At 48.4% G+C, this 24044-nt stretch overlaps 1 protein-coding gene across 1 annotated transcript; it reads right to left on the reverse strand.

Annotated features, from left to right (window-relative positions):
* Positions 1-1559: 1559 nt before the first annotated feature.
* On the reverse strand, positions 1560-23991 carry SMYD5 (SMYD family member 5). The gene is made up of 13 exons (XM_083571571.1): positions 23794-23991; positions 20984-21092; positions 19455-19591; positions 16715-16836; positions 14776-14845; positions 11775-11879; positions 10992-11054; positions 9856-9926; positions 6955-7061; positions 5691-5747; positions 5174-5268; positions 2750-2820; positions 1560-2082 (listed from the first exon to the last, which is right to left on the reverse strand). The coding sequence occupies exons 1-13, from the start codon at positions 23887-23889 to the stop codon at positions 1932-1934; spliced, it is 1254 nt and encodes a 417-aa protein (XP_083427697.1). The 5' UTR covers positions 23890-23991; the 3' UTR covers positions 1560-1931.
* Positions 23992-24044: the final 53 nt, after the last annotated feature.

Genomic DNA, 24044 nt, shown 5'->3' on the forward strand with positions numbered 1-24044 from the left:
ACAAACCTGCTTCATGGGTCTCAGTTTACCCCAGGTAGACTCATAGAATAAGAGAATTAGAAGGGACCACGAGGGTCATCTAGTCCTACCCTCCTGCAGTGCAGGAATCTTTTGTCCAACGTGGGATTCAAACCCACAACTCTTGAGATAAAGTGTCTCAGGCTGTACCCACTGAGCTATCCCAGGGGATATACTCCACCCCCCCCACCAACACACAAAAAAACCCCTTGCAAAACTAGCTTCTTATGGCTCTGTTCAAATAGCAAAGAACTATTCCCGCATTGCTGGAGGTTGGACTAGATGACCTTTGGCTCCCTCCCAACTCTAAAACTCTACGATTATTTTCCGGACTGAACATACCCAGCTCCTTCAACCATTTCTCATACGGCTTGGCTCCCCGACCCTTGATCATCTTGGTCACCTTCCTCTGCACATTTTCCACCTTGTCAACATCCTTTCTAAATTGTGGTGCCCAGAACTTAAATTGTGCAGCCCTGTTTAGGGAAGTTTTTAATGACTGATGTTTTAATGTATTTTTAATATTCTGTTGGGAGCCGCCCAGAGTGGCTGGGGAAACCCAGCCAGATGGGCAGGGTAGAAATAATAAATTATTATTATTAATAATAATAACTGGACACAGTATTCCAGGTGTGGTCTGACCAAGGCAGAATGGAGCGGTACTATTCCTTCCCTTGATGTGGACACTAGACTTCTGTTGATGCAGCCTGGAATAACATTAGCTTTTTCTGCTGTTGCATCACACTGTGGACTCATGTTCAGCTTGTGGTCCACTAAGACCCCTAGATCCTTTTCATATTTGACCACTGGTAAACCAGGTGCCTCCCATCTTATATTTGTGCATCTGGTTCTTCCCAGCTAAGTGCAGAACATGACATTTGCCCCTGTGGAAACACATTTCCTTAGTTTTAGCCCAGAACAAAAGGCAAGAACAGGGGTAGGAAAACTAAGGACCAGGGGCCGGATCTGGCCCAATCGCCTTCTAAATCCGACCTGCGGACGGTCCGGGAATCAGCGTGTTTTTACATGAGTAGATTGTGTCCTTTTATTTAAAATTCATATCTGGCTTATTTGTGGGGCCTGCCTGGTGTTTTCACATAAGTAGAATGTGTGCTTTTATTTAAAATGCATCTCTGCGCTATTTATGGGGCATAGGAATGTGTTCATTTTTTTTTTCTTTTCAAAATACAGTGGTACCTTGGGTTACAGATGCTTCAGGTTACAGACGCCGCTAACCCAGAAATATTACCTCGGGTTAAGAACTTTGCTTCAGGATGAGAACAGAAATCGTGCTCCGGCAGCGCAGCGGCAACGGGAGGCCCCATTAGCTAAAGTGGTGCTTCAGGTTAAGAACAGTTTCAGGTTAAGAACAGACCTCCGGAACAAATTAATTCCTTAACCCGAGGTACCACTATATAGTCCGGCCCCCGACAAGGTCTGAGGGACAGTGGACTGGCCCCCTGCTGAAAAAGTTTGCTGACCCCTGGGCAAGATCCTCTCCCTTATTCCCCTCTCCCATCGCTTAAACACAAAAGCCGCTCTTTGCGTTGCAAATCGTTTTACTGTACCCAGGCAAGTGGGAAAATGGTGATCAAGGGGTTTCTTCTCCCTGTGCCCCTCTGCCCCATGGGCTTGGGGGGGGGGTTGCATGTTGGGGAACTGCCCCGTGGCAATTGGCGGGGAAGATCCGGCCCTCTTTGGGGGTGGGCTAACACCTCTGATACAATGCAGAGAGGGGAGGCGTCAGTAAATGGGGCACGTTTTCCCAAAGGGACAGACTCTTCACATCGCGTCCTGGCGAAATCTCTGCCCTTCGCTCGGCTGCCGGCACTGGCCGCTCACGAGTCCACGAATCTCCTTTCCAAGCCGATGCCGCCATCTCCAGAGAGAAACCCCCAGCCCAGCCCCCAGGGTCAAACGTCCGTCATCTCGTCCTCCAGTTCTGCGTCGTCCGGCTCCCCTTCGACTTCTTCCTCCTCCTCGTCTTCCTCCTCCGACGTCACGTCCGGGTCGTTGGCTTGAGACAGGCACTTGGGGCAGGAGCAAACAAACAGGTAGTTTTCCCTGGAAGGGGGCAGAGAAGGGGGAGAAAGGGGTGGGTGGCGGTTACGACGGCGGTGATTTCAGTTTGTTATCCTCCCGACACGTAGTAATAATAATAATAATAATAATAATAATAATAATAATAATAATAACAATAAATTTTTATTTATACCCCGCCCTTCCCGGTTCAGAAAACCGGGCTCAGGGCGGCAAACAACAAATTTAAAACACTTAATTGATGCAAAAAAACCAGCATAAAATACAATATAAAACCTGAATAACAATACAGTGGTACCTCAGTTTACATATGCTTCAGGTTACAGACTCCGCTAACCCAGAAATAGTACCTCGGGTTAAGAACTTTGCTTCAGGATGAGAACAGAAATCGTGCTCCGGCGGCGCAGCAGCAGCGGGAGGCCCCATTAACTAAAGTGTTACCTCAGGTTAAGAACAGTTTCAGGTTAAGAACAGACCTCCAGAACGAATTAAGTACATAACCAGAGGTACCACTGTAAATTCAGAATTCAAAATCAATTTAGGGGGGAAATCCATCTATTAAACATTAGATGATCACCAGGGCTAGCTGGCTAAATTAGTCCTGTTTGGGCCTCTTGCTCCCCCCTGCCCAGGGCCTCTCCCAATATTATGTTGGCATCCATTGGCATCAAACTTTGCTGCCCAGGCTTACCGGAGGGTCTTGTTGCGGCTGTGGCGGCTTCGCTCCCGTTGGCAACAGTCTAAGTAGCTGATACAGATCTCCTGTTCGGGAATAAGGAATGGCACACATAGAAGGCAAACATTGACCCAAACAGAGTGTCATGCCCAACATTTCTTTTAAACCTCTGTGTATATTCCTCTACCTATTTTCTTTTTAATTTCTAAGTTTAAAAAAGAGCTTGTTTATCTTTGTAGGTTATTTCATCTTTGTTCTATCCAGCTTTAAATTAAAAACAAACAAACAAACATATACTGTGTTTTTCCGTGTATAAGACTATATTTTCCCCCAAAGTTTAAAATTGGTGGTCATCTTATACACGGAATGATGCAATTATTTATTTCTCAATTTTGGCCTCAAAAAATAGGGGTGGTCTTATACACGGAAAAATACGGTATTTATTTATAATAAAACATAACGAAACAGTTACAGATGCCAAATTAAATAAAAGCAGAAGGGAATATCTAGAACTGAGCACATAGGAACAAATTTCCCATACCAAGATAATTTAATATCACATGGTTCCAAGTAGCACAAACAGATTTGCGTTATGCTGTGCCTTATTGCTGCTGTACATAATAAAAATTATATTATAAAAATAATAATATTCTGTTTTGTTATTGTTATAGTTTGGTGGTTTCTCTTTTAATTTGTGTTTTTATCTTCTGAACCGTCCTGAGGTCTTTTGATGAAGAGCGGTATAAACTAGTAAATAATAATAATAAAAAATACACGATAAAGGTATTCTTTTGGATTGGATTCTTACAAATACTGTAATAGGTTAAGATCTGGTGAAGTACAATAACAACTTTGTAAAATATACAGTTTGGGGTTTTTTCCTCTCTCCCCTTTATTTTCCCTTCTACATGGGTTCTGTTTCTCTTTTTCCCTCTTATTTACGTCTCACCATGTTTAGTGCACATATAATTATGTACGTTTGAATTTTCAATAAAGATGTTAAACAATAATAATAATAATAAAAACGATAAAGGAATTCTCTTGCTCTCTGGTTCTCAACATACTTAACCATAAGCTTAAACATGCATATTGTCCCAGATTTTCGTTACCCATTCCTAACTTTTGGACACGTCTCAGCTCAGGAGATGCCCAATATTTTGCAACAGGGCTGAAAAACTCAGGCCCCTCTCACCCCCTGGAGGCTGGTCCTTTTAGGAGACTGAGACACCTCATTCTGGCTTAGAATCACAGAATTGTAGTTTTGGAAGGCCCCCCCCCAAAGGATCATCCAGTCCAACCCTCTGCCACACAGGAATCTTTTGCCCAACACAGGCCTCGAACCCATGGCCAACTGCAGTGGGTTGGACTAGATGACCCTCGGGGTCCCTTATGGAACTCATTCTCTCTCTCTCTTACTTAACCACCAGCCCAAGGCCCATCAGCTTCCTCCTGGTCAGGAGTGTGTGCAGGAGCCAGGCCCTGTGACCAGTGGGGCTTCGCAGGACTGGGCCTTCCTAAGTTTGTTCTGGAGAGGCAAGGCAAGGCTGCACAGGTGAGGCTGCTTGGTAACTCACAGCACCTGGTGGAAAGAGCCGGGAAGGGAAATAAGGTCAGCATTTCCCTTTGGCTCTTTGCCACAGCAACACGTTTCCTGCCTTGGGATCCTTGATTCCTGATCCTTGGACCTCGGCTTCTTGACTCCTTGCTTCTCAACCCTTGACTTCATGACTCCTTGCTTCCTGACCCTCACACCCTGACTTTGTGAGACTCCTTGTTTCTCAACCCTCGGACCCTTGACTTCGTGACTCCTTGCTTCTTGACCCTTGGACCCCTGACTTCATGACTCCTTGCTTCTCGACCCTCGGACCTCTGACTTCGTGACTCCTTGCATCCTGACCCTTGGCTTCGTGACTCCTTGCTTCTCGACCCTCGACGTTGTGACTCCTTGCTTCTCAACCCTTAACTTTATGACTCCTTGCTTCTCGACCCTTGGACCCTCGACTTTGTGACTCTTTGCTTCTCGACCCTCGGACCCTTGACTTTGTGACTCCTTGCTTCTTGACCCTCGGACCCTCGACTTTGTGACTCCTTGCTTCTCGACCCTCAGACCCTTGACTTTGTGACTCCTCACTTCTCGACCCTCGGACCCTTGACTTTGTGACTCCCTGCTTCCTAACCCTCGCACCCCTGGCTTCTGGACTGTCATTCCTGCTCCCACGCCGCCATCTTGCCCCCAGTCCCGACATCCTCCACCAGGACTTCGATCGCCCGTAGACCGGACCGTGACACTCCTCCTCCTTAAGTTTCAGCTTGTCGTTGCAGAACTCATCCGGGAAGAAGAGGCGGATGCACGTCCTCTAGCGCCACCTAGTGTTGGTCTCCTGGACCCCTGCCCTACCGGTTTCCGAAGGGCCACCCCAAACCCTCCAGGGCTCTCACCTCTCCCGGCCCGATATCCTCCAAGGCCGTCAGGTGCAGGAGGAAATTGTTATCTGGGAACGAGGTCTCGGCATTGGGGATGCAGCTGTGGTTACCTGAGGAAGGAAGCAAACAGAGCAGCCATGAGCTTCAAGGAACAATTTCCTGTGTGATATATATATATTTTGAAATATGAGAGCCATCTTCAAATATCTCAAGAGCTGCCACGTGGAGAATGGAGCAAGCTACTTTTCTCCGAGAGTAGGACTCGAACCCGTGGCTTCATGTTACAAGAAAGGAGATTCCAACTCCAGGATGAACTTTCTGCTGTTCAACAGGGGAATGTTCTCCCTCAGGAGGTTGTAGACTCTCCTTCCTTGGAGGTTTTTAAGCAGATGTCGGATGGCCATCTGTCATGGATGCTTTAGATGAGATTTCTGCATTGCAGGGGGTTGGACTAGATGACCCTCTGGTTCCCTTCCTGCTCGACAATTCTATAAAAAGTGTTTGGGCAGATTATTCCTCCCCTGATACTTACAGCAGCTCTGCAGCATGTAGAGGCCAGACCCTTCGCAATTCAGAAACTCCCCTGTCTCTAAATCGAAGAGGGAGGAAAGACGATATGAGAGGCAATTTCCGTCTCTTAATAATCCCCCTTTCCCAAAGAGAATCCTAAATGCAGGAATCAGGCACAGTTTGACCCTCACGTGGGCCATGGTATAGACTCTCCATCCTTGGAGGTTTCTAAGCAGAGGTTAGATGGCCGTCTGTCAGGGATGCTTGAGTTGCGATTCCTGCACTGAAGGGGGCTGGACTAGATGACCCCTTCCAACTCTAGGATTCTATCATTATACCTGAAGGAGCATCTCCATCCCCATCATTCAGCCTGGACATTAAGGTCCAGCTCCGAAGGCCTTCTGGCGGTTCCCTTGTTGCGAGAAGTGAAGTTGCAGGGAACCAGGCAGAGGGCCTTCTCAGTGGTGGTGCCCGCCCTGTGGAACACCCTCCCATCAGATGTCAAGGAAATAAGCAACTATCTGACTTTTAGAAGACATCTGAAGGCAGCCCTGTTTAGGGAAGCTTTTACATTTGATGAATCATTGTATTTTAATATTCTGCTGGAAGCTGCCCAAAATGGCCAGATGGGCAGGGTATAAATAATAAAATATTATTATTATTTTCATCATTATTATTATTTTCACCCAAGGGGCTCAAGGCGGTCCTCTTCCTCTCACCCATCCCTGGGCGACGTCAAGGTTCAATCCTGCTTCACCAGAGCGTTGGAGGAGATCAAGCACCCAGCCCATCAGGCAAAACAAGAAGATGGATCTTTGGCCTGATCCTGCAACGCCTGGTTTTCTGCTCTCCAAAGCAGAATGGGCCATGCACGGACCCAACACAGTTCAGCATCCTTACCAGTTATTTGGTGGTGCCAAGCAGTGGCATACCATGGGATGCCAGTGCCCAGGGCAAGACCACTATCAGAGCCGGGCAGCGGCAGTGATGGTGGAGGGGGGAGTTTATTTTATTTTATTATTTTTATTTGGTGAAATTTTTACACCGCTTGATTGTTTTTAAAGGAAACCCTCAGAGCATTTTATTTTATTTTAAAATTTTGCACAGGCTTCCCAAATTTTGCACCCGGGACCACAGTCCCTCTGGCCCCTCTCATGCTATGCCACTGACGCCAGGCACATGACGACACCACCACAAGCAGGGGCTGCTGAGTGCTGGGCGCCTCCCACCCATGAAGACATGGGCCCCCGTCGTTCGAACGCCCCCCCCATTTCCTGTTCACTGACCTCTCTCCATGTCCTTGTAGAGCTGGTTTATGAAGGCGTCCAACTGTTCTCGCTCCTGAGGGGGTAACTCCAAGGCGTCGCAGGCGTGGACCCACTGGCTCAAGGAGCTGGGTGGTGCCAGAGAGACAGATAGATGGCATCAGTTCATTCCATTTATAGAGTCTTCCTCTCTGCGGGGGCTGGCAAGGAATGGCCTTTGGGGTGCCACCACCAAAAGCGCCCTCATTTTGCTGGGCCGAAATCACACCTCCAACTCTAGGACGTCTAAAGGATTTGCGGCAATACATAGGAGACCTCCACTGAAAAAACGGGGGTAGCCAACATGGTGCCCCTATCCAGACGTTCTACAACTCCCATTGGTCCGGGTCAGCATGGCCAACGACCAGGGATTGCGGGAGTTGTGGTCCTAAGAGGGCACCACATTGGAAGTGCCTTAAAAGGTAGGCCAACACTGTTATACCCATTTTGCAGGCGGCAGGGAAGAGCGACTGAGGTGGAGGGCCAATGGTGACTTCACAGGGGCTAAAACGTGACTTCAACAGGGGAATATCCGAGCCACTGAGTTCCACTCACCGCAAGCAAGGACTGTAGCGCCAATTGGTATTTTTCATATATATATGCCGCCCAGCTGATTGGGTTGCCCCAGCTCAGTCTGTGAGTCAGTCTGTTAGCCAGTCGGTGTTACTTGTCCAACGTTACGTCTCGAATGGCTGAACTTATTTAGAGCAACAAAGACACTTTGTATGTATCTGTATCTGGAGCCTACAAGCTGTATCTATGTCCAGAACTGTTTTGCTGATCCTTATCTTCTGCAGCAGCAAACTATCTGAACCTTTCTCTGCTTCCACGTGGAGACTGGTACCGGGAGCAACTTCCGCTGCACAAGAGATTCTGAGACTCACCTGAGATTCTCATTACTACCTCAGTACTGTCTACCAGGACTGGAAGGGACTCTCCAGGGTTCAGGCAAGGGGAAGGAACCGGGGTGATCTGCCCTTGATCTACAGCCCTTCCGACTAGTTCCTCAGACCGCAAAGTTAGGTCTGGCTTTTAGATAATTTATTACAGTCAGAGACCAGCTTACAAAACGCACTCCCACAAAGAAAACAGTTAAAACAATGCAAAACAATAAATTTAAAATTTATAAATCCGATAGGTAAAGGGGACCCCTGACCATTAGGTCCAGTCATGACCGACTCTGGGGTTGCAGCGCTCATCTCGCTTTATTGGCCGAGGGAGCCGGCGTACGGCTTCCGGGTCATGTGGCCAGCATGACTAAGCTGCTTCTGGCAAGCCAGAGCAGCGCACGGAAACGCCGTTTACCTTCCCGCCAGAGCGGTACCTATTTATCTACTTGCACTTTGACGTGCTTTCGAACTGCTAGGTTGGCAGGAGCAGGGACCGAGCAACGGGAGCTCACCCCGTTGCGGGGATTCAAACCGCCGACCTTCTGATTGGCAAGTCCTAGGCTCTGTGGTTTAACCCACAGCGCCACCCACATCCTGTGATAAGCATATAGACACTTAAAACTTTAAGATAGGCTACCACATACCGTATTTTTTGCTCTATAGGACGCACTTTTTCCCCTCCAAAAATTAAGGGGAAATGTGTGTGCGTCCTATAGAGCGACTGCAGGCTGCGCGGCTAAGCCCAAAGCCAGAACAGGGAGACGGAGCGCTGCGGAGTGCTCCGTCTCACTCTTCTAGCTTGGGGTTAGCTGCGCAAAGCATCTGCAGGGCAGCGGGGTGAAGGTACCCCACTGCCCTGCAGAGGCTAGAAAGGCTGTCCCTGAAGCTAGAATAGCAAGACGGAGCGCTCCGTCTCGCTGTTCTAGCTTGGCGATGGCTGCGCAAAGCCTCCGCAGGGCAGCGGGGTACCTTCACCCCGCTGCCCTCCGGAGGCTACAAATGCTGTCCTGGAAGCCTCAAGCCTTTGGAGTGCAGCGGGAACTCGTGCTGCGCTCCAAAGGCTTTGGGTCAGCGAAAGGAACCCGAAGCCTTTGGAACGCAGCGCGATGTCCCGCTGCGCTCCAAAGGCTTCAGGGATCTTTGAGGCTGGCGGTGCAGGAAAGCAGCACTTCCCCCCACCGCCAGCCCCACAAGCTCGGGGGGCAGCGGGAAGGCGGTGTGCCGCCTCTGCACCGCTCCCCGACCTGGTTTTGAGGCTGGCGGTGGGGGAAATCAGCGCTTCCCCCCACCGCCAGCCCCGCTGCTACCAGAGCTGGGGGGAGGGGGGAATCATATTTTTTTCCTTCATTTCCCCCTCTGAAAACTAGGTGCGCCCTATGGTCAGGTGCGCCCTATGGAGCGAAAAATACAGTAGATATGACCCTGAGTCACCCATGTAACAGAGTTTGGGGATTTTCTTCATGAACTAGTTTGAGTCAGGGGACGGTCTGCACCTACAGATCTGTACACAGAATCTGGCGACCATCCGGGTCGTCTTATGATCTGTGCCTAACAGAAGGAAGTCGAAATTTTGCTTTTCTGGGAGGTCAGCGAGCCTCACCAGTAGGGGATCAATGGTCTTAATACGTGCCTCTTCATAAAAGGGACATCTAAAGAACAAGTGCTCTGGGTTTCCTATATCCCCCAATGAACAGGCGCAAAGTCTCTGAGCATATGGGACTTTTTTGAAGGACCCTTCCAGGACCGGCGAGGACAGAGCTGAGCTTCTGGTGAGTGTAAAAGCCCTTCTTGCATTTTTGGATACGAGAAGGAAGAGATATGCTGCGGGTGCGGCTAGATATCTCTTGATTTCTCCAATTTTATAGTCAGGGCACCTTGAGCAGTCCTGTTGTCTCTCAGTGTCTATGAAGTAGATGTATTCCGCTAAGTCCTAATTAACCCCCAGAGCGCCCAGGGGATTCGCAGGGAGAGGCTAAAATCCAACTGAACTTACCTGGTTCCTATCCCCTGTCCATTGGTGCCGACGAGGGCAAACAGAGACCGGAAACCTTCCGGGGAGAACCACTGCCAGGAGAAGATAGAAAAGAGAGATAAATGGAGGTGGTAAATAGCATCCCTGCCCTAGATGCTGAGTGTCCCCTGGGACTAGAGGAGTGGGATAGCAGGGCCCACCTTCTCTCGGTCCCGCCACCCTCACAGGGACACTTGGTGGGGACGGAGGACAGGGCCTTCTCAGTGGCTGCCCTCAGACAACTTTGAAACTCCCTGCCTATTGGGGTTGAATCCTGACAAAACAGAAGTACTGTTTTTGGGGGACAGGGGGCAGACAGGTGTGGGGGACTCCCTGGTCCTGAATGAGGTAACTGTGCCCCCAAAGGACCAGGTGCGCAGCCTGGGGGTCATTTTGGACTCACAGCTGTCCATGGAGGGACAGGTCAATTCTGTATCCAAAGCAGCTGTTTATCAGCTCCATCTGGTACGCAGGCGGAGACCCTACCTGCCCACAGACTGTCTCGCCAGAGTGGTGCATGCTCTGGTTATATCCCGCTTGGACTATTGCAATGCGCTCTACATGGGGTTACCTTTGAAGGTGACCCGGAAACTACAACTAATCCAGAATACGGCAGCTAGACTGGTGACTGGGGGCGGCCGCCGGGACCACATAACACTTGTCCTGAAACACCTGCTTTGGCTCCCAGTAAGTTTCCAAGCACAATTCAAAGTGTTGGTGCTGACCTTTAAAGCCCTAAACGGCCTCGGTCCAGTATACCTGAAGGAGCGTCTCCACTTCCATCGTTCTGCCTGAGATCCAGCTCCGAAGGCCTTCTGGCGGTTCCCTTGCTGACGTTACAGGGAACCAGACAGAGGGCCTTCTCGGTCGTGGCGCCCTCCCTTCAGTTGTAAAGGAAATAAGCAGCTATCTTATCTTTAAAAGACATCTGAAGGCAGCCCTGTACAGGGAAGTTTTTAATATTTAATGCTTTTAACACTCAATTGGGAGCCACCCAGAGTGGCTGGGGAAACTCAGACAGATCCAGAAAACTTCCCAAAGGGCATCTATTCCAGCCCCCGCTAAAGGAGAAACCTGGATCCTGGAACTGCTCCCAGCTACAAAAATTCTGGCTTTACCCTGCTGAGATGGTCGTCGTAAAGGGCTTCGGTGAAAAGGACGCGCAGGACTTCCAGCTGGCCCTGGAGGGGTGGAGGAGAAGATCACAAGTCATTCAACGCCAGGGATAATGGAAAGAAATCCATGCTTGATTCTGTCCCTGCAACCTTCTCGAATCTGGGGCCTTCTGGATGTTTAGGATCCTGCCCACACTTATCTCTGGAGTCCTAACAGAAATGTGCTTTTACTAAAATCTGAGATAAGAACAGGGTCAGGCCAGGAGCTCTGCATCCTGGGACTAACCAGATGCCTGAAGGAAACCCACAAGCGGGATTCGAACACAAGACCCCTCTCCCCTTCCTGTGGTTTCCAGCAACAGGTATTCAGAAGCATCGCTGCCTCCGACGGTGGGGGGCATATAGTCATTGTGGCTAGTGGCCATGAATAGCCCTCTCTTCCTCCATGGATTTGTCCAATCCTCTTTCAAAGCCATCCAGGTTTGGTGGCCAGCCTCGCCTCTGGTGGCAAGGAGTTCCATAGGCTAACCACACTGGGGGAATCAAGATAATGGAAACTGCAGGTTGGTTTCTACCGACCACTGCGCATGCACAGGGGAGGCAGGCACAGGATCAAGATTACGACGCTTCCTTTGGGTCAAAGGAGACGGGCAGATAGAAAGAACCCCAGGGTCACAGAACCAAAGAGCTGGGACTCTCAAGGGAAATCTAGTCCAACCCCGCGGCAAATGAATGGATCACCAGCCTGCAGAAGATCAACCCTTCCGTTATCGCAGGGTTCCCAACCTTAAATTTATCCCCCAGGAGTTTGTGGACGATCTCCTCTTCCTCGTTGGCTGTTTTGCTGCAGAACTGAGCGAAGAGTTTGATCCACCAGTCTTTGTCCTTTGCCTGCAAGGAAACAAAAAAATAAAATAAAATGTGGCTTTTACTTCTCTTGTTGCAGGGAGCTTCTGAGGAACAATCGAGGCAAGAAGATGCTGAAAGACCTCTCCCCTTGGTCTATACAAGGAGTGGTGAACCACCGTCCCGTGGGCCAAATGAAGTCCTTCAGGGCTCTGGCACGCTCCCCCCCTCCTCTCCCTCTCCCAGGCCCTCCACTCTGCTCTCCTTGCATGCGTCGGCCAGGCTGGGATAAATCATAATAATAATAATACAGTGGTACCTCTGGCTAAGTACTTAATTCGTCCCAGAGGTCCATTCTTAACCTGAAACTGTTCTTAACCTGAAGCACCACTTTAGCTAATGGGGCCTCCTGCTGCTGCCGTGCCACCGGAGCACGATTTCTGTTCTCATCCTGAAGCAAAGTTCTTAACCCAAGGTACTATTTCAGGGTTAGTGGAGTCTGTAACCTGAAGCGTATGTAACCCGAGGTACCACTGTAATAATAAATTTTTATTTATATCCCGCCCTCACCAGCCGAAGCCGGGCTCAGAGCAGCTAACAACTATAAAAGTAAGACAGTTTACATAAAATCACAATCAATTAATTAAAATTCATTCTAAAATCAATTCAGAATTTAATGGCAACCATTGGGCTGGAGTTCTGTGAGGATTACCAAAGGAGGGGGGTCAGACTGTGCCCTGGCCAAAGGCCAGGCGGAACAGCTCTGTCTTGCAGGCCCTGCGGAACGATGTCAAGTCCCGCAGGGCCCTAGTCTCTTGTGACAGAGCGTTCCACCAGATAGGGGCCACGGCCGAGAAGGCCCTGGCTCTGGTTGAGGCCAGCCTAACCTCTCTGTGGCTCGGGACCTCCAAGATGTTTTTGGTTGAAGACCGTAAGGTCCTCCGTGTGTGGATGCATCCCTGAACTGCAAGAATCACAGAATCTCAGCATGGTAGACTTGGAAGAGACCCCCAGCGGTCTGGAAACGATGCCTTATGAGGAACGGCTAAGGGAGCTGGGCATGTTTAGCCTGGAGAAGAGGAGGTTAAGGGGTGATATGATAGCCATGTTCAAATATATAAAAGGATGTCACATAGAGGAGGGAGAAAGGTTGTTTTCTGCTGCTCCAGAGAAGCGGACACGGAGCAATGGATCCAAACTACAAGAAAGAAGATTCCACCTAAACATTAGGAAGAACTTCCTGACAGTAAGAGCTGTTTGACAGTGGAATTTGCTGCCAAGGAGTGTGGTGGAGTCTCCTTCTTTGGAGGTCTTTAAGCAGAGGCTTGACAACCATATGTCAGGAGTGCTCTGATGGTGTTTCCTGCTTGGCAGGGGGTTGGACTCGATGGCCCTTGTGGTCTCTTCCAACTCTATGATTCTATGATTCTATTCCAACCCCCTGAACCGCAGGCATGACAGCTCGTGTCTCCTTGTCTGGGTGGAAGAGTGAGGGTCAATGTGTGTGCTCATCTCTCTGGTGTTTGCTAGAATGCGGCCGGCCGTACTAAGGCGGAAGCCACAACTCTGGCACTGCCCACTATTGCCATGCAGCCCTCAGAAGCTCGCCCAATGTGGCCCTTGGGAGCCAAAAATGCTCCCCCAGCCCAGACCTAGCCTTTCTTTAAAGCTAAATAATTTTCTTGTTTATATGCCGCCCAGATGACTCGGTTGCCCCAGCCACGCTGGGCAGCTTCCAACAAAATATTTTAAAATTTGTGTTGGATGGCAGGTTGAGTGGAGTTCCCTACCAGGACAGACTTTGCTGGTGTGCCCTAGACACCGATTCCATAAAACATATTTTGCTGCACTGTGCAAAATAAGAGCAAGCCAGGGCTGAACTGATATTACCCTTGCTGGTACCTTTCCTGGGAAATTCAGTGGCTCACTATGTCAGGTTCCTATTGGAAGACCGGACAAACGCTAGAACATTGGCAGTGGCGAAGTTTTTATCGGTGGTTGCAAGAACCAACAATCCCTATCTTTAAGTTTAAACAAAATGCTTGTTTAACTTAGTGGTAGGCTGTCTGAATTGTGCATTGCTTTGTAACAATTTGTTGGGTCTCTGGACCGTAATATTGATTGATTATTTAAACACACAAAAGAACATCAGACCTTAAAAATTTCCTGGCACAGGGCTGCCTTCAGGTGTCTTCTAAAAGTCAGATAGTTGTTTATTTCCTTGACATCTGATGGGAGGGCATTTTGCAGGGTGGGCACCACCACCGAGAAGGCCCTCTGCCTGGTTCCTTGTAACTTGGCTTCTCGCAGTGAGGGAACCGCCAGAAGGCCCTCGGCGCTGGACCTCAGCGTACGGGCAAAACGATGGGGGTGGAGATGCTCCTTCAGGTATACTGGACCGAGGCCGTTTAGGGCTTTCAAGGTCAGCACCAACACTCTGAATCGTACTCGGAAACGTACTGGGAGCCAATGTAGGTCTTTCAAGACCGGTGTTATGTGGTCTCAGCAGCCGCTCCCAGTCACCAGTCTGACTGCCGCATTCTGGATTAGTTGTAGTTTCCGGGTCACCATCAAAGGTAGCCCCACATAGAGCGTATTGCAGTAGTCCAAGCGGGATATAACCAGAGAATGCACCAAGCTGGCGAGACAGTCTGCGGGCAGGGAGGGTCTCATCCTGTGCACCAAATGGAGCTGGAAGACAGCTGCCCTGGACACAGATTTGACCTGTGCCTCCATGGACAGCTGTGAGTCCAGAATGACTCCCAGGCTGCGCACCTGGTCCTTCAGGGGCACAGTTGCCCCATTCAGGACCATACCCCATACCCCCAAAACAATACTTCTGTCTTGTCAGGATTCAACCTCAATCTGATAGCCGCCATCCATCCTCCAGACACTCGCACAAGGCCACAGATCTTGGGGTACCACAAACCCCAACACAAACCTGCTTGACAGTTGCAACCATTCTGGCCATGAGCAAGATGCTCGAAGTCTCAGGCGGGTAATGGATGTTCCTGGAGAAGAAGGAAAGCAAAGGGATTTCTTATTCACATAATCACAGACGAAACAGAGGGGGGAAGCAGAGTGCTCTAACCCTAGCAGAATCTACCTCAAATAATAATTAACTGGAGGTATTATTATTATTATTATTATCATTATTATTACAGTGGTGCCTCGCAAGACGAAAAGAATCCGTTCCGCGAGTCTCTTCGTCTTGCGGTTTTTTCGTCTTGCGAAGCAAGCCCATTAGCAGCTTAGCGGATTAGCGCTATTAGCGGCTTAGCGGGTTTAGCGGATCAGCTGATAAGCGGCTTAGCGGATCAGCTGTTAAGCGGCTTAGCGGCTTAGCGGATCAGCTGTTAAGCGGCTTAGCGGATCAGCTGATAAGAGGCTTAGCGGCTTGGGAAAAAGGGGGGGAAGGAAAAAAACCCCGCAGGAACTCGCAAGACATTTTCGTCTTGCGAAGCAAGCCCATAGGAAATTCATTTTGCGAAGCACCTCCAAAACGGAAAACCCTTTCGTCTAGCGGGTTTTCCGTCTTGCGAGGCATTCGTCTTGCGGGGCACCACTGTATTAGCTTCCCCCCCCCTCCCGCTATTCAGCCAAAACCGGCTCCCACAGCATCTTGCAAATATCTGCAAAGGAAGTCCCTGACCTTAGAATTTCCTCCTCTCTGCTTTTATTCTGTGCATTTTCTTTTGTAAGATTTTTTTTTAAAAAAAGGAAATTGCATACTGCCCTTCATCTGTAGATTTCAGAATACAAGATAATGCAAAATGCATAATAAAAAACAGCACAAACCAATAAACCCCCCTTCTTCCCACCCCAAAGCAGCTTTCAGTTGCAATGGCAAAAAGCGACCGAACAAACAAACAATAGGGTTTAATAATAATAATAATAATAGAGGTATTTAAGCTGCCTGGGCTACCTTTCAGGGGTGTTGTAGCAGCTGATTCCCTGCCTCAGCCGAGGAGGTTAGAGGCTAAGAGCAGATGACCCAAAGGTATTTTGGAGGATTCTAAAAGGTGAAGACTATATTTTGTTTTCAGATGCTGCATGTACAGTTGTAGGTTTTTCAGGAATAATAATTGTTCTTTAAAACCCTGGTGCCCCATTTATCCAGGCAACGGGGGCACACCTTTCCAGTCAGCCCAAAGGCTTCTAAACTGGCTAATCTAAGCAACTAAGCCCTGCAGCCTGATTTCAAAAAACAAAACGAAACACCCTCTTTTATAGCCCCAAGCCCTCCCTGCTGCGGACAGAAAGTCTCTTTATTATTATGTATTAAATCTCCATAGACCTGCCAAGGAAAATAAAGAACTTCTTTATGTATGCTACAAACAGCGGCAAGAGTCTTGCTAGCGCAAGGATGGAAGAACGAGGAAATCCCAACGAAAGAAAAATGGCAAGAAAAACTGATGGACTATGCGGAATTGGCTAAATTGACATACAAACTGTGTGACAAGGACAGTCATTACTTTAAGGAAGAATGGGAACTTTTTTACAAATTACCTAAAAAATCAACAAAATGATCTGGACTCCTTGGCAGGTTTTGAAGAAACATCCACAAATTTACCGGTTGAACATATGATAGATAAGGCAAGGATATGTGCCATTTTATAACATGCAGAGAACAATATGTGTAATGAAATCAGAGAGGGGAGCTGAGGGAAGTCCTGGGTTGGGGGGAGAGGGAGGGATGGGGGGGGGAAATAATGTGATTGATTATTTGGACTGATAATTTGTTATGTTGAAATTGTTTAATAAAAATATTTATATATTTTTAAAATCTGCATAGCCGCCCTTCATCCGTACGTCTCAGGGCAGTTCGTGACATCAGAACACAAGGTTAAAAAAAACCCTCAAAAATGAGAAATAAATACCTCCAGGCCTCCTGCAGTTTGCTGAGCGGGTGGTTGGGGTCCTGCCTGGACGGCCCCAGGCATAAAACCTGGTGATACTGTTCCCAGGCAAGCTGACGGCACTCTGCACTGCAATAAGCCACCTAAGGAGTAAAATTAGCAAAAAATTATAAAAAGCATCCAAATCTCTGCTGGAAGTACAAGAAAGAGGTGGGGACATTATACCCTATGTGGTGGGGGTGTAAGGTGGTAAGACAATTTGGGAATGAGATACATGAGGAGATCAAAAAGATCCTCAGGAGCTCTATTTAAAACAAAACAAAAACAAAACAAAACCAGAGTCATTGAATTTATTGACAAACGACATACCCAAGGACAAAAGGAATGTATTTTTGTATATAATCGCAGCTGAATGAATACTTACGGCAAAATACTGGAAAACAGAAAAAGTACCACAAATGACAGAATGGCAAGTTAAGATTTGTGAGTTTGCCGAGATGGCAAAAATACAGAACAACAAACCCCTGTGTTGCAAACTTAACACAACAAACACAAGCAACACGTAGACCAGTACACTGGATAGCACTGTAATTCTTATTGCATAATATACATGATTTAGTAACAAAAACAAACTGTGTGCACTTGTAAATTCTCTAATATATTTGAAATCAATTGAACACACGTCTGTCAATCTTTGAAAGTCCACAGAAATATAATAAGTCTATTGTTGAAACAAAGTAATAGATGCTATCCTGTGGGCTAAGCGGTAAAACTTTTTTAGTTGTTCATGGTGCTGAAGTAGTAGGTGAACAACAAACTAAGGAAATTTACAATGAAAAAACAATTTTCAGGTTTTTCATCAGGCAGTTTAGCACTTGCCAGACTAAAGATGTTGTATACTTAATTCAGTGTCCCTGTAACTTGTTGTTCATCGGCTCCACCACTCGTGCGGTTGGAGTAAGGATAGGGGAACATTGTTCCCGCATCCGAAATGCTGTCTTGGAAGCTCCTCTGATTGAGCATTTTATATTGCAGAATCATTCTGATAGGGATTGATTGTTCACAGTACTGTGGGTGAATCAGAAAACCATCAACAAAAGACAAAATCATGGAAAACGGCTAGAACAGAAAGAATCTCAATTCATTTTTATGTTTAAGACCATTCACCCTGCGGGACTCAATTCTGAACTGGATTTAAATTGTTTTATTTTATGTTTTTCTGTTGTTGTTATATTGCTTTGTACCTTTAAATTGAATTACTGTAATTCAGTCTCCCTGTAATGAGCGCCACCTGGGAATAGTTACCGTATTTTTCGCTCTATAAGACGCACCAGACCACAAGACGCACCTAGTTTTTGGAGGAGGAAAACAAGAAAAAAAATATTCTGAATCTCAGAAGCCAGAACAGCAAGAGGGATCGCTGCGCAGTGAAAGCAGCAATCCCTCTTGCTGTTCTGGCTTCTGGGATAGCTGCGCAGCCTGCATTCGCTCCATAAGACGCACACACACATTTCCCCTTACTTTTTAGGAGGGAAAAAGTGAGTCTTATAGAGCAAAAAATACGGTACTTATGCTTCAGGTATCATGCAACTGGTAGCAGTGGTTACATATCCACATGACCACTGCTCCTTGTGCATTTTTCTAATCTATGGGGTATGTACCTTTGTTCTTCTTATTGTAGTTGTAGCATACGGATTGTAATGTGTGAAGTTTTCATGTACACAGGTCATTGTTTCATATTTGAATTCTTTTGTAGTTGTGCTTAAGAAGATTCCAGCGAAACACTCAGATTATCTGGGATCACTGTCTATTGCTATTCACCTACTACTTCGGCCTAAAAAAAGTTTTACCGCTTAGCCCACAGGATAGCATCTATTACTTTGTTTCAACCATAGACTTATTATCCTTCTGTGGACTTTCAAAGATTGACAGATATGTGTTCAATTGATTTCAAATATACTAGAGAATTTACAAGTGCACACAGTTTGTTTTTGTTACTAAATCGTGTATATTATGCAATAAGAATTACAGTGCTATCTAGTGTACTGGTCTACGTGTTGCTTGTATTGTTTGCTGAGATGGCAAAAATGACAGCATCCATCAGGGGCTGCTCCAATCAAAAATTATACACAGAATGGGAATGCATAGGGGAATACATGAAGAAATACGGTGTTAAAGCAGAACTCTTAATAGGCAATTGTTAAGCGTGTAAGGACAAAAGAAGTAATTATAATTTATCAGTTTTCATGTTAATCTATTTTATCAAAGCAACTAGAAAAAATATATATATTATGATGGGAAGATCTCACACAGGTGAAGGGAAGCAGTGGAGAGGAGGGGAGGGTTACGCTGAATTCGGGAAATAAAATAATATATGGCACAGCAAAGGAGATAACAGATTCTTATAGAGTAGTAATATATTGTAACCAGAATAGAAGTTTAAAACAGGAAGTAAATGTACTTCTAGTATTTTCATTATTGTAATAGCTATTATTATTTCTTATCGGTAGAAGGCAATGTTAATTTAGGCTGCTTTGTTTTGCTCTGTATAAATTTTTGCAAGCCAAAAAAAAAAAGGAAGAAAAATAAAATAAAGAGGAGGGTATAAGAATAAGCCACCTAAGGAGCAATAGGAAGCAAAGCACAGCTGTCATCGAAGGGGACTCCCCCCCGCTTTGGCACAGCCCTTCGGCAGCCGGGGAAAGGCGACCGAGATTCCCAGGCCATGCGAGGGGACGCGATCCGCCTGCCTCCTACTTACCTGGCAAGCGGGGCAGTGTTGGTGGAGCTCCTTCCGAATGCTGCACTGCTCCGGGTGAGGAAGGGCTTGGGGTTTCCCCAGCAGCCTCTGCGCATTTTCTTCCGCCGTCTCCAGCGCTCGCAAGCAATGGTCGCAGGCTGGAGGGGAGATGGGGGTAAGAAGAGAGCCATGAAGAAAAGTAAGGGAAGTGCTGGGGATGTAAAACAACAGAAGGGGCATTTTTTCCTTTCCTTTCCTTTTTTTTAAAAGAATTTTTATTGCAAAGTAAATACAGTGGACGCTTGGGTTGCAAATCAGCAGCCCCGACCCGCCTCGATACAGCTGCCTGCGGAGATCATCTGTTAGGGCAACCAGAGCCGTCTAGGTCCCATGACCAGAGCGGAAGCTTACCTTACAAAATTCGGCTTTTACAATATCGCTGCTGAAACACATACGGTAAAACGGAGCAGAAAAAAAGTTTTTTGCCGATTTGCGAGCTTGAGACTGTTCATTTGCCATTTGCGGGTGTGAGAGCTTGCCGAATTGTAGCAACTGAATAGCGATTTGCGATTTTAGCAACTGCACGGTAACTTTTGCGGGCTTGCAAGACGAAAGGCTTAAATTGGTGCAGAGTTACAATTTTACCAACCGCAGCGATTTTCAGCCGGTAACCCAACTTTAAGGGAGCGGCTTATATTCGGGGATTGTCTTTTTTTCTCTCTCTCCCCCCCACTTGAATTTTAAAGGTACGGCTTATTTTTGGCTGCGGCTTATATTCAGGCCAATACAGTATGTACCGAGGCGATCCATTAAAAAAAGCAAGTGTACCAAAAGGAATTATGTCGAAAAGCAGAAGAAAAAATTGGGGGGGGGGCCTAAATTTTGTCCTTGCTCAGGGCACTAGATAACCAAAGGTATGCAACACAGGATACAGAAGTCCTTAGAGTATCTTAGGTTATCCTAAATTACCCCTGCATTGCAGGGTTTGGACTATGTGAGTATCGAAGTTGCAGCTCCAAAGGACTTCTCTGTGCACACGGGAATTTCCACTTTTCCCCCTGCCCTTTCCAGCCCCTCAGCTGCACACCCTCAGAATCAGCAGTGTGAGGTCGGTGGATCCTCTGGAGCAGATTTTGGGGGTGCACAGGGGGAGGAGATGAAATGCAAGTCCCGTGGAACCCCCTTCTGACACAGCGTGGGGTATACAGTGGTACCTCGGGTTACAGACGCTTCAGGTTACAGACTCACTAACCCAGAAATAGTACCTTGGGTTAAGAACTTTGCTTCAGGATGAGAACAGAAATTGTGCTCCAGCGGCGCGGCAGCAGCAGGAGGCCCCATTAGCTAAAGTGGTGCTTCAGGTTAAGAACAGTTTCAGGTTAAGAACGGACCTCCAGAACAAATTAAGTTCTTAACCTGAGGTACCACTGTAGTCCAATTTCTAGATAACACACACACACAGAGATATATGCACACACCCCAATGCACACCTTGTATTCAACAATGTAATGTCTTCTCCCCAAATGCAATGAGAGTGCCAGTTTGCTCACCTCTATATTTATACAGTGCATTCCAGAGGAACTGGGCAGACACCACCGGCTTCTCGACGAAAATCGTTTCCCCCTTCTTGATGTTTCTGGTGGCGAAGAGTCCTTTGCCCTTTTAACATCGACATAACAAAAGATAATACAGTCATACCTCGGGTTACAGACGCTTCGGGTTGCGTGATTTCGGGTTGCGCACCGCGCCAAGCCCAGAAGTACTGGAACAGTTACTTCCGGGTTTCGCCGCTTGCGCATGCGCATAAGTGCCAAATTGAGACCTGCACGTGCGCAGATGGGTGGGTTGTGAACGTGCCTCCCGCACGGATCACGTTCGCAACCCAAGTGTCCATAATAATAATAATAATAATAATAATAATAATAATAAGCTTGGTTTGGAGACAGGAGGGCAGCAGGAAGGAGGAAGAGAAGCGCCACATGGAACCAGCGATTGCCTGCTCGGCTGGGGCGAGCTAAGAAACAGCTCCAGGCGACCAGGTACAGACAAGAAGCTTGGATTTCTTGTTGAGGGCAGCTCCTCTTCAAAGAGGTTCAAGCACATACTCAGTTACGACACCATCTGGGTGGAGACGAATGACCGCCCTACCGTACCCAGACGAGTCGTGAAAATAATCCATAACACTGGCAGCCCAAGGATGAGAGCACCGGGGGGGAAAGGGCACACCAGGCTAAATGGGAACCTGCCCCAATTTGGTCTGATTCGGATTATCTGGGCTTGCTGTTAGCGGTCTTCACCCAGTGAACACCAGTTTTGCCCCAACAGCAGAAGTTAATCATGGTCAACACAATACACATTTTTCCCTCTGGGATAGCTCAGTCTGTAGAGCATGAGACTCTTAATCTCAGGGTCATGGATTCGAATCCCACGTTGGGCAAAGATTCCTGCATTGGAGGGGGTTGGACTAGATGACCCTCGGGTTCCCTTCCAACTCAACTGTTCAGTTATTCTAATGGGCTGTGTGCCCACTTGTGAATCCCTGCAAACAGCATTCAGAGGCACACAACCCCCACATTGCCATGGCAGCTACTAGCCACAGTTAGCCTCTTATCTTCCATGATTTGGTCTTTTCCTCTTTTAAAGACATCCAGGTTAGTCATCACCATTAAGGAGGCAGGCCTCTTCTCCCTGCTCACAGCAACTTGGCAGAGTAGGCATAATAATAATAATAATAATAATAATAATAATAATAATAATAATTTATACCCCACTCATCTGGTTGGGTTTCTCCAGCCACTCTGGGCAGCTTCCAACAAAATATTAAAATACAATAACCTATTAAACATTAAAAGCTTCCCTGAGCCTTCAGATGTCTTCTAAAAGTCTGGTAGTTGTTCTTCTCTTTGACATCTGGTGGGAGGGGTGTTCCACAGGGTAGGTGCCACTACCGAGAAGGCCCTCTGCCTGGTTCCCTGTAACTTGGCTTCTCGCAGGGAGGGAACCGCCAGAAGGCCCTCGGAGCTGGACCTCAGTGTCTGGGCAGAACTATGGGGGTGGAGACGCTCCTTCAGGTATACTGGGCCGAGGCCATTTAGGGCTTTAAAGGTCAGCACCAAAACTTTGAATTGTACTCGGAAATGTACTGGGAGCAAATGTGGGTCTTTCAAGACCGGTGTTATATGTTATATGCCTTTCAGGGGCCCTGTGGGAATGGATCAAAATAATGCAGATTTGTTTCATGTAATAAAATTGGTTTATTAAAATCGCTGGTTGGCAAAATCAAAAGCGTATTAGGAGGTAATCCACGAGGGGTCTCTGCAACAGAGTTCTGCAACTTGATCCGGCCCCAAGGGGCCCACCTAGGCCAGCACCCTGAGCTCACAGTGACCGACCAGTTGCCCATTGCAGAGAGCCAGCAAACAGGATTTGGGCGCCAGTGGCGTAGCGTGGGTTGTCAGCACCCGGGGCAAGGCAAGTAATTTGCGCCCCCTAACCCGTGGATTTGCGCCCCCTAACCCGTGGATTTGCGCCCCCTAACCCATGGATTTGCCCTAACCCCAGATGTTGCGCCCGGTGCGGCCCGCCCCCCCTGCACCCCCCACGCTACGCCACTGTTGGGCGCAAGAGCGGCTTCCAGAAACCGGGATCCCATCGCCCCATCCTGGCTTGCAGCCCAGCATGGATCCATTTGCCCCGTCCGAATTGAAAGCCACAACCTGCCCAAGAAGAACCCAAGAAAAAAGCCTTGCCAAAGCCCCTCCCGCCCCAGCCCGGCATCCCGTCCCCAACCAGGCGCCCACGATGCTCCCAACAAGCAGGACCCAGCTCTCCCCGCTTGCCAGCGCACAAGCGGGGTTACTCGTGAGCAAGTCCCGCCGATTTCACTGGAGGCTCCCTCCCACCTTTGGGCAAGCTGGCACCATCCCCAGATCGGACCGCGATCCAACGCCCCACCCCAGGATGGCAGTCTCTCAGCTGACGTGGCGGCGGCCCGGGCGTGGTTGCGCGTGGGGAAACCCGGCCGGATCCGGCCCCGGGAGCCCGTATCTCTGCAGGCACCCCGCCCTGCGCATCTTTGCTCCGAAGCCGGCCCCGCAGCCGGGCAGGCCGGCATCCTGACACCCCCGGTCCGCGCGCAACGGAGGCCGCTTTGCGCCCTGGGCGCATTGGAGGGTTTGGTCCCTTGCAAGCGCGCACAGCAGCCAGTCGCTGCAGCCTTGTGTTTCCCCGCAGGATCTGGCAGCGGGGAGAGGGAGGGAGGAAATCGCCTTCCCTGCGGCAGAGGAGGATCCACTGGATCCGCAGCAGCAGCAGGAGGAGGAGGTGGGGGGGAATCAGGGAGCGGCTCCCTCTTGCTCACCTTGACGTTGCTGATGAATCGCACCTCCAGGGCGCGGCGGGCTTGGCCGGCGGGGTCCATACAAAAGGAGAACGTGTCACTCATGGGAGCCGCCATCTTGGCCCAACTCTGACCCTGCCCGCCAGGAGGAGGAGGAGGAGCAAGAAATGCAATTGCAATCGCGGGAGGGAGGGATCGCAGCTCGGTTTGCCCGTCGGTTTGCGTTCCCGTTGCGTTGCTAGCCGGCCTTGCCCTGCAAAGCGGCGCCCGGG

Source organism: Podarcis filfolensis (genome assembly GCF_964270895.1).
Source record: "Podarcis filfolensis genome assembly, chromosome: 9".
Taxonomy (NCBI): Eukaryota; Metazoa; Chordata; class Lepidosauria; order Squamata; family Lacertidae; genus Podarcis; species Podarcis filfolensis.

What these genes read in the sequence shown, in the direction of transcription:
- SMYD5 (XM_083571571.1), bottom strand. Translation starts at nt 23,889, where the DNA reads ATGGCGGCTCCCATGAGTGACACGTTCTCCTTTTGTATGGACCCCGCC. An exon ending in TGGTTGCAACTGTCAAGCAG is followed by an intron (nt 11,880 to 14,775) that starts GTTTGTGTTGGG and finishes GTTTCCTTGCAG; the next exon opens with GCAAAGGACAAAGACTGGTG. An exon ending in CTACATGCTGCAGAGCTGCT is followed by an intron (nt 5,269 to 5,690) that starts GTAAGTATCAGG and finishes TTCCTTCCTCAG; the next exon opens with GTAACCACAGCTGCATCCCC.